The sequence below is a fragment of the Octopus bimaculoides genome, chromosome 15 (genome assembly GCF_046866305.1).
Source record: "Octopus bimaculoides isolate indiv1 chromosome 15, ASM4686630v1, whole genome shotgun sequence".
NCBI classification, from domain to species: domain Eukaryota; kingdom Metazoa; phylum Mollusca; class Cephalopoda; order Octopoda; family Octopodidae; genus Octopus; species Octopus bimaculoides.
Genome location: NC_142942.1, coordinates 16,669,105 through 16,679,104, shown reverse-complemented (window position 1 = coordinate 16,679,104; position 10,000 = coordinate 16,669,105). Strand labels below are relative to the sequence as shown.

Genomic DNA, 10,000 nt, shown 5'->3' with positions numbered 1-10,000 from the left:
CGTTTTTGCATTTTGGTATCGTCACAAAAAATCCCATTTGACGTACGTAGCAGAATGAACGAAACACAACTTGATTTATGTTGGTTGTATCACAGATCAATTAAACAAAAGTTTAAATGGGTACATATATGACATCCAGGCACAATAACAGTACTTCGACAGAACTTGCCGAACATGTTTCATAAAACGGCTGCAATTTTGCAAAAAAGACTTGAAAGCGCATCTTCTCAGAAAATATTCTGAATCTACTACACTTTTAGTCCTCAAAATGGATGAAGAGAAACATGTTTGTGAGTTATCAAATTTACACCCCTGAGGAATGAATAATATGACAGGAGAATTACAAACTGATTGATTAAATATTCTTCTTGTTTTTCCTTTCTTTTGTTTTCCTTTCTTTCTTTTCTCTTTGCCTGTTTTAAACTTGAAAATTGATCACTGATGATGTCATTCAATCAACCTGGACACGCTGGTTGCCCTCTTTCATATTTGGTATTTGAATTTATATAAGTTTTAATTTTTAGGTATCACGTTTTATTTTTAACTCGACAAAGACACACTAGCTGTCGAAATATCGTTTAACCAATGGAATATCTATAGCAATCGCATTGCGCTCTTTGTATTGACTAACATTATTGTTATTATTATCATTATTATTTTATTATTATTATCATTATTGTTATTATTATTATTACTAGTATTATTAACATTATTATTATAGTTATTATTATCATCATTAGTATTATTATTATAATTTATTATTATTATTATCATTATCATTATTATTATTATTATGATTATAATTATTATTATTATGAGTATTAGTATTATTATCAATATCATTATCATTATTATTATTATTATTATTATTATTATTGCTATTATTTTTATTTTCATTATCATTATCATCATTATTATTATTATCATCATCATTATCATCATCATTATCATTATCATCATCATCATTATTATTATTATTATTATTATTATTACATTTATACGATGCTATATCGGCAGAGTTTGGTGCGATCCCATAAAACCGCTGTTGCTGGTTGGAATCCCTAGTTCGTAACCGACATAATAAAAAAAAATAAGCTTTTATGCGCGTGCTCAAAATCTTTTCCCGTAAACGAACTTATGGGATATGTGTGTGTTTGTGTATATGTATTTGTGTATACATTTCCTTATGTTCTTCTCTCTCTCTCTCTCTCTCTCTCTCTCTCTCTCTCTCTCTCTCCAGCATTTCTCTCCTTCCTATCTTTTCCTTCTGCAGAAGAGCGTATGATGATCGTAACAAAAAAGACATCTTGATCATTAACATAATATACCCACATTTTTTTTTTGTTTATCTCGCTTCACGTTTTTTTTCTAAAAATACTTATGTACTATACACACACACATACACGCACACGCACATTCACACATACACGTGGGTACACGCAAACACACACACGTATATACATGAATATATATATATATATATATATATATATATATATATATGTACATTCATACACACATCCATAAAAAAACACATGTACATACATATACATAAATGTATATGTCTTAGTACTCATGCGTTTCCCCATATATCCGGTATATATTTCTCGACACGTTCGCCATTTTGATTTTGAATTTCTCACAAAAGTGTTTATAGTTTTTCTGTCCTGAAACCTTTATAATAACGAAAATCAGGACACAATTCAAAACGCCAGAGTATATCAATGTCCTATAAATTCGATAGTACTGTGTAACGCCACAAAAGCAGTTGTAATATAGCTTGATGCTGGTTGTGAGCGTACAACATAGTTGTGAATGTCTAATGATACTGGCTGTAATCCCTTTCAATAATTAACGATTAGTTCAAACTTTAGTTCCTACATACTTTTGCATGCAACGATGAAAACGTTCATGATTAGAGGTCCAGGTATCCAGGTTGCAAGTGTCGAGTGTCATTGCAAATTAGTGCAACGGATATATCTATCACACACTTCGCCATTTTCTTCACCGGTTATAATTTCACAGATAACAATAAACAACCAATTGTGAGGCAAGTAATTGAACAAAGACACACGTGCGTTCACGCACGTACACGCATATCACGGAGAGACTCGCTCACACTCTCAGGTTTGGATCCAATGAACGGCCTCAGATAAACATACACGCAGAGCGTATACATATATTTATGCGTATATGTGTGTGTTTGTGTGTGTGTGTATAAATATATATATAAATGTGAATAAAAAAGTAAATAAACACACACATATACACAAACACACATATATATTTATATATACACATTTATACATGTAGGGATTGGTAGACAGACACATAAAATAGAAACGTACATTAATATATATATATATATATATATACTTATATACACGCACACACACGTACACACGCACGTGCATATACACACACACATGTATATGTATGTATATATATATATATAGATATATACAAGCAAGAACGCTTACACGGATATATATATATATATATATATATATATATATATATATATGTGTGTGTGTGTGTGTGTGTGTGTACGTGTGCTTGAATGTGATTTTGTGCGTGTGTATGAATGCTTATGTTTGTGTGTACGTCTGTATACACTCATGTCACAGCACAAACTGAACATTAACCGTGTCAAACGCAGAGATGAACACATACGTATTCACACAGACATACATGTTCACTTACACCACGCATATATGTCCATGCAAGATATAATCACGCAAACAAGAAAAACAAAACAAGAAAAACAAAACACGCCAATTTTCTCTCTGTCTGTTTGTGTATCTTACTTTCTCGCGCACACTAACAGAAATACAAGCGTGCGCATTTACAAACCCATATAATAAATATTCATATAAAGACACAACACACTGTCTCAATACCTCAAATAGCTACATATTCACGCACATTCGCACACAAAAACGCATTCTCAAACTCGCGAAAACATGTACACACGGGCACAGAGGAAGAAAGCCACGCTCTTATGGTCGTCCACATCCACATACGCAAAGAACTACGCGCATATTTGGGCATATGCCCTTGCAGATAACAAGAAATCTGACATTGTGTAAGTTGTAAATACTACCATAAAAATTCGACTTGCTATTTTTCAATGATGTAAAATGGAGGGCTGTGAAGATTAATGCAGTCTAAGATTGACATTAATAGCTTACCATTCCATGTTTGTGATAGGAAACACATGTCACAGTTACTGAGGAATCTCTGTAGTGTGTAGAGACTGTTCCGTTCGAAGTTAGAGGTAAACTGCACCAATGATTGTATTTTGGATGATCTTAGCTGTTTCCATGGTTGTATACTATCGGACCAAGGACCGAGTACCTCTCCCACTCCCTAGTCTGCTTAGTTTCCAGCCTACATTACCGTTAATAGAATATACTCAAGAGGAACCGCGTTCCAGTTTTTACTATTTCATCTCAAAGAAAAAAAAAATGAAATGAAGAAGTTGATAATGTAGTTTGGGTACAATGTAAATTGGAATTCAAAGGATTTGTCATATTTGGAATGTTTTTTACCATGGAATACTACAGCCAACTAGCTTCGAATAATGGTCCATGCTTTTATTAATCGCCTTCAGTTCTTATTTCGTTACGAGAGGACATAATTATCCTCTCGACCTCTTACCAATAAGCCAGCCTGGCGGAACATCGTGGATGTGGCAGTTGGAATAAAAAAGGCATGAACCTGCACTTCCCAGGGTTTCAGAACAGTTTACTAAATTGTAGCAATATCGAATGAAGTGCTTTGCTCGAGGACACAACGCACTATCTGGTCTTGGAATGGAACACACTACCTTATGAACCTAGATAAATGCCATAACTACAAAACCAGGTGCCTTTACTATTTATCATAGACCTGACTTCTCAAACCTGACGTAAGTCTAATCTAGAAAATTAACAACGGTGATTAATTTGAAAACAGATCTTGATATTTGTCTACTGTTTCATGCTTTGCCAATTGTAAGGTCATGTGAAGAACCTATTATATCTTGCCTTTATGTGGTACCACAGTATTTGCACGAAACCAAAGCTTTATAAAGAAGAAATGCGTTTTCTTAACCTGCAGATCTCGAAAATACTACCTATGCAGAACAGTGTTTCATAAGGTAGCTCCTGCAAAACAAATTACAGTGAAACATCTCATGGAAGATAAATTGTTTATGTAAAAGCAAAACCAAAAAGAATAAATAAAATAAATAAATAAAAAAGAAAAAAAAGAAAACAATACAATCTATTTTAGAGATCGGTATTCATAGAATTCTATTTATCGAAATAATAACTGACATGGTATGGAATCAAGTACCATCGAAATAACAAACGAGCTGACCGAGGGGCGCCATTGCCCTTGCTATCATCTGTAGAATGGCAAAATTATTTTGGCGCAAGCATTCAGACAGGTAACTTAAAGAGCTGCCTGTTGTCGAATGAAGGCATTTCCGTGCCGCACTGCCTTCCTGTGTTATCTCAATAAAATTGCTCGTTTAGCTTTCTTCGTTCTATCACAATTTAAGTCTTTATAAATTACGAAAAATTGGTTTAAATACATTTAGATAAATTATTCCTCAATACCAAAGTTGATATGTTAGGATTTCTGCACTACAATGTATATGTGATAAGAATGTTCAAAGTATGGGCCATTAAAAATAAAAGACAGTAGAAATATTAAGTAAAAACTGAGCGTACATCTATAGAAAGGACGGAGATTATAGAATTATTTTTACAAGAATAAGCTTTTAGTTCGGTTCACTTACGCAAAGAAAAAAACCCCAACTTTTGTGCAGTTGTGTATGAAACAAAGCTAAATAATCTACTAATTATTCATTGTTGAGGTTGTCTTTAAATACTGGTAACGAAGAAGCTCCAGATGTTGTTTGTTTACTTTGTAATATTACTATCAGTAAACTGTTCTTTGACACCAGAAATATTTCGAAGATATGTGGAAGCAAATCATCCGACTTATAAAGATAAAACAATTTCTTTTGTTTTAAGGGAAACTTGAAAGACGCATTAATTCTGTAAGATTCATATTTAAACAACTTCAAACCAGATAGAGAGAAAGCGACAGAAGCGGCGAATATGGCATGTTACGGTATTGCATTATTCTCTCTTCTGAAGTACTTGGGGAATAACTTGTAAAACATTGCGTAAAATTTATCGTCGTGTGTGTTTGATGCAGATTCTGCTTAAAAGAACAACAGAAATCTGGGTCTCTTTCCATGACTACTATATCTTCTCTATCTCTCTGTGTTGACAATATTTCTGATGACTTTAAAGCAGATGTTATTTCAATATTTAAATGTACATGGCGCTTATGTATTATTACGACATGAAAGTACAGCATGGCAATTTTATTTCGTTATATTTTATATTTTTATAAAAAAAAAAAAAAAAGTTTCTCTTTAATGCGATTATTTCGAAATGCAAAATGCGGGAAATAATTTTATAAAAACGCACTTTATTATTTAGAGTTATACGTATCGTAACAATAGCAAAAGCGCAAATATATTGCCAGGAAAAGTAGCTGGTACTATAAAAGGAATAAAGAATGTTGCAAAAGCTGGAATAGTTATCATTGCATCCAGTTGCTTTAAAATCAATTCTAGATGAAGCCGTAATGGTCATCAGCTGTATTTCATCCCGACCATTGTATTCGTGTATTATATTTTTCAAATCCTATTTTGAAGATGTGGGTGATTTTTGCAGCGTTTCCTAGAATTTAGATCGCAATCTCGAAATAATATTCGTGTGTGAATGTTTGTATTACGTTAAGAAGCGTTGGCATATTTTATCGATCTTGAATTTTGATTATCCGTCAGATTTACAAATGTACCGTGGCTATAAAGAATCGCATGTTTTGCTAAGACTTTGGGGGAAACTAAAGCATTACGTTTATCATTGAAAACGGAAAGAAGTGAATATTTTTGAAGCCGAATTAAATTTGAAACGTTGGAGCTAGGGAACTTTGTGTTCTTGGATTCTTTCTGGTTTTCGCGATAAAGCTAAACGTAATTTTTGCAGCACATTATAATCACTAACCGAGAGTCCTACGAAATTTGAAGAACGAAACTAATTGTTAAGCACAAAAAGAAAGAAAGAAAAAATAAAGAAAACAAACACCAATTTAATTTCTCACGGTGGATTCTGGAAATTCAATAGGAATTAGTTCACAAAATTAAGTAAAGTCTAAGTTTGAAGGTATTTTCTTTGGCAATTTCGATGCTGCGAAATTATACACAATTACCAAAGTCGGATATTAGAGTCATTCTCTGTTGGAAACAATGAATTTCTGTGAATACCTCGTTTCTGAGGACATAAAAAGAAAATAAAGATACTAACTATTCCAAAAGAACGATTAGTGAACTAGATATGAGAATTCGTTTAGCAGTATTAAATCCAATTTTCCGAAAATGTTAGTTTCCAAGAATAACTAAGTTATTTTTCACATAAACCATCCATTATTTTAATATATATTTGCACCAAAGTAAAAAAATTATAACTGCTAGAAACGGAGATGTTTTCTTGTATATTTTTTCTGTTCAGAAGATACATGTGTGCATGTGTGTGTGTACGAGTGTGTGTGCGCGTGGGTGCGTGTAAGTAAAGTCTAATTGCTTACCTGGTGTACCAGGAGCACCAACTTTCAGAGGTTCACAGTAATCTTTGGTAGTTCGACAGAATTTATTGAGTGTGTTAACCTGCAAGAAAGAAAGAAAGAAGGATGACACAAATAAAGAAATAACACCTTCTTCACCACCACCACCACCACAACAACAACAACCTATTCATGACGACAACGATGACCACCAGCCCCAACGCCACCATCATCATGACGAAAGAGACGACGACAAAGAGGGTCACCATCACCACCACCACCACCAACATCATGACAACGAATACTCTCACCATCATATCCACCACCATCACCACGACTTTCCGCGGTGAGCTGGCGGAATGGTTAGCACGCCAGACAAATGCGAAACAGCATTATGCTGTAAGTTCAAATTCTTCCATGGCTGTCTATGCCTTTCATCCCTATGAGATCGATAAAATAAGTAACAGGAATCGACTTAGCCCCACTTCTGAGCCGAAATTTCAAAATTATTATTTGTTGTTGTTACGGTCTTCACCATCATAATCATCTTCATAACCATCGTCGCCTTCATCATCATCATCATCGTCGTCGTCGTCGTCGTCTTCTTCATTATCATTATTAGTACATCTTCAGCAGAGAGTCGGAAGTGTCTACAACGCAAGTAATTATCGTTGATTGGTACTTATTGACATAGAAAGGAGAGGGTGAAAGAGGAGATAATGGCGGCGGCGACGATGGTGAGGATTATGTCACTGGCACAGATGGGAATAATAAGGTAAGTGCTTTCGGTAATTATGAATCTAATGACTAGGAATGACATGACAGTGGTTACACTGATGATCACGGTGTCGTTGCTGCTATTGTTCTTGTGGTGCTACCGGTGACAATGGCAACGTTGGTTGCAGTCGGAATCATGGATTAAATATACGCTATAATGAGAAAATGATTGACTGAAACGCGCCACAACCGTTGGTTCACTGATTTATCTGCAATATGTGAATCCAGTGTTGGATTGAGACGGTTATTTTATGTATTCATTCATTCATTCATTATTATTATTATTATTATCATTATCATTATCATTATTATTATTATTATTATTATTATTATTAAAGTATCTTGGATTTGCTCGTCTTCGTGTTCTGAGTTCAAATTCCGGCGAGGTCGACGTTGCTTCTCCTCCATTCGAAGTCGGTAAAATGAATGTGAAAAATAAAAATTAAAACTAAAGAAATATTAATATAAAAACAATGTCACTGAGTAAAAATGGCTTCTTTTTATTGTACCAACCAGAATTCTGGAGTCGATGTGGTCTACTTAAGCTCTTTTCCGAAATTGCTGGCATGGTGCTAAACTATGAAATCGGTATTTCACGACTGAGAGCAGAATTATACATGGCATATACTTCTGACAGTAACCGAGTACATAGACATTGCGGATTGATATTGAAGCGTTATTATTCCTGATATTATTTTTATTGTAAGGGGTGATAGTGCATCAAAGAAAATGTCTTGCTGTATTAATTTCCGTTCAGAGATCGAATGTTGCCAACGTCAATTTTATCATTCTTCCATACCGGGACAAACACACACACACGCACACACACACACACACACACACACACACAGAAAATAATAATAATGATAATAAAATAGCTGTAACATTAAATGCAGGCATGGATATTAATCAACAATAACCCGTGTGCCAAAGTGAAAAAGCAAATTTATTTAAAATATAATTGACATGAAATTCATTAAGAATTAATTTATAATTCAATCATTTATTCAATTTCAGAAACCAAAGGAAACAAAAGTGTCCTGCGGTGCCAAGTAAAGACCATGCCTTTAAAACAGAATATTAGATGATATTCTCAAAAGTCAACAATCACCACACCTTAACAAACTTTCGTGACATACACACAGAGCTTTGGAATTTCAAAGAAAAAGCAAGAAATGCTAATCAGCGTGACATCTTCGACTGAAGATCACACAGAATCAGGGTTGGTACAATAAAAAGAAGCCATTTTTACTCAGTGACATTGTTTTTGTATTAATAATACTTTAGTTTTAATTTTTATTTTTCACATTCATTTAATCATTCTTTTGATCTTTCTTCACCCTTTCATTCAATTCACTTATTCAGGCTTCTTCTACTGTTCGTTATTAGTAAATCTCACTGTTACTTCTCTCTTTTCTCTCTCTCTCTCTCTTACACATATACTGAATACATACATACATACATACATAAATAAATAAATAAATAAATATCTCTCTCTCTCTCTCTCTATATATATATATATATATATATATATATATATATATATATATATATATATATATATATATATATATATATATATATATATATATATATATACATATATATATATATATATATATATATATATATATATATATATATATATATATATATATATATATATATATATATATATATATATATATATATATATATATATATATATATATATATGGTAAAATTATAAATAATAAAGTTGGCTTATTCGCAATTTTACAACCCCAAGGCAGAAATATAGACGTCACTAGTCACTAAGGTCACTAGTGAGTATTGGTATTGCTAGACATGAGAGCTAAAACAGCTCATCACATTTGTCTTAATGACAAGAGAAGCAAGGTCCCTACAGTGTCGGGCTTAGTCAGACCACCAGTGATTTTCTATTTTTTATCAATGTTCATCAGTGGATCTCACATGGTGCCTGGGGTTACACTCAACCTCGCCTTGTGACTTCTTTATAAGACTACCAGAGAAATCACACACAGATTTAGCTGTACATATTACTATATATATATATATATATATATATATATATATATATATATATATATATATATATATATATATATATATATATACATTATTTTATTTAAAATAGTTCCAACTCTGTCTCTTTTTTATATTTTATTTATATTCTTGTAAAATTAATGTGGGATATAGAATATGGAATATATAATATATAACACAAAAATAGATGGTACAATGAAATGACGTATTGAATGTCTTATTGAATATATGAAATATGTCTTATTGAATATATGAAATATGTCTTATTGAATATATGAAATATTGAGTGTTCAATATAAAAAAATAAATATATAAAGGCGAATACGTATTTTCATACCTTGTGGTATTCATCATGGCCTTCGTCTGACACACGCTGAATTGTGTCTAGTACACTATCTAATCACGTTTTCCATTAAATGGTATGTGAAAAATTAAATTCATCTCACGACTCTTATGTCCACGCTACTTCGAGATTCACCGATATTCACGTTGTACGGATGTCATATCAGTCCATTTTGTCCATTGATTTGTATTTGAAAATTGCTGATTG

The 10,000-nt window shown here is 32.7% G+C and overlaps 1 protein-coding gene across 1 annotated transcript in view; it reads right to left on the bottom strand.

Annotated features, from left to right (window-relative positions):
* LOC128249552 (uncharacterized) overlaps nt 1–10,000 on the bottom strand; it is a 714,438-nt gene that overhangs the window by 172,744 nt on the left and 531,694 nt on the right. The window contains exon 3 of the mRNA XM_089363343.1: nt 6,652–6,730. Within this exon, the coding sequence (XP_089219469.1) occupies nt 6,652–6,730 (79 nt within the window). The remainder of the gene's footprint in view (nt 1–6,651; nt 6,731–10,000) is intronic.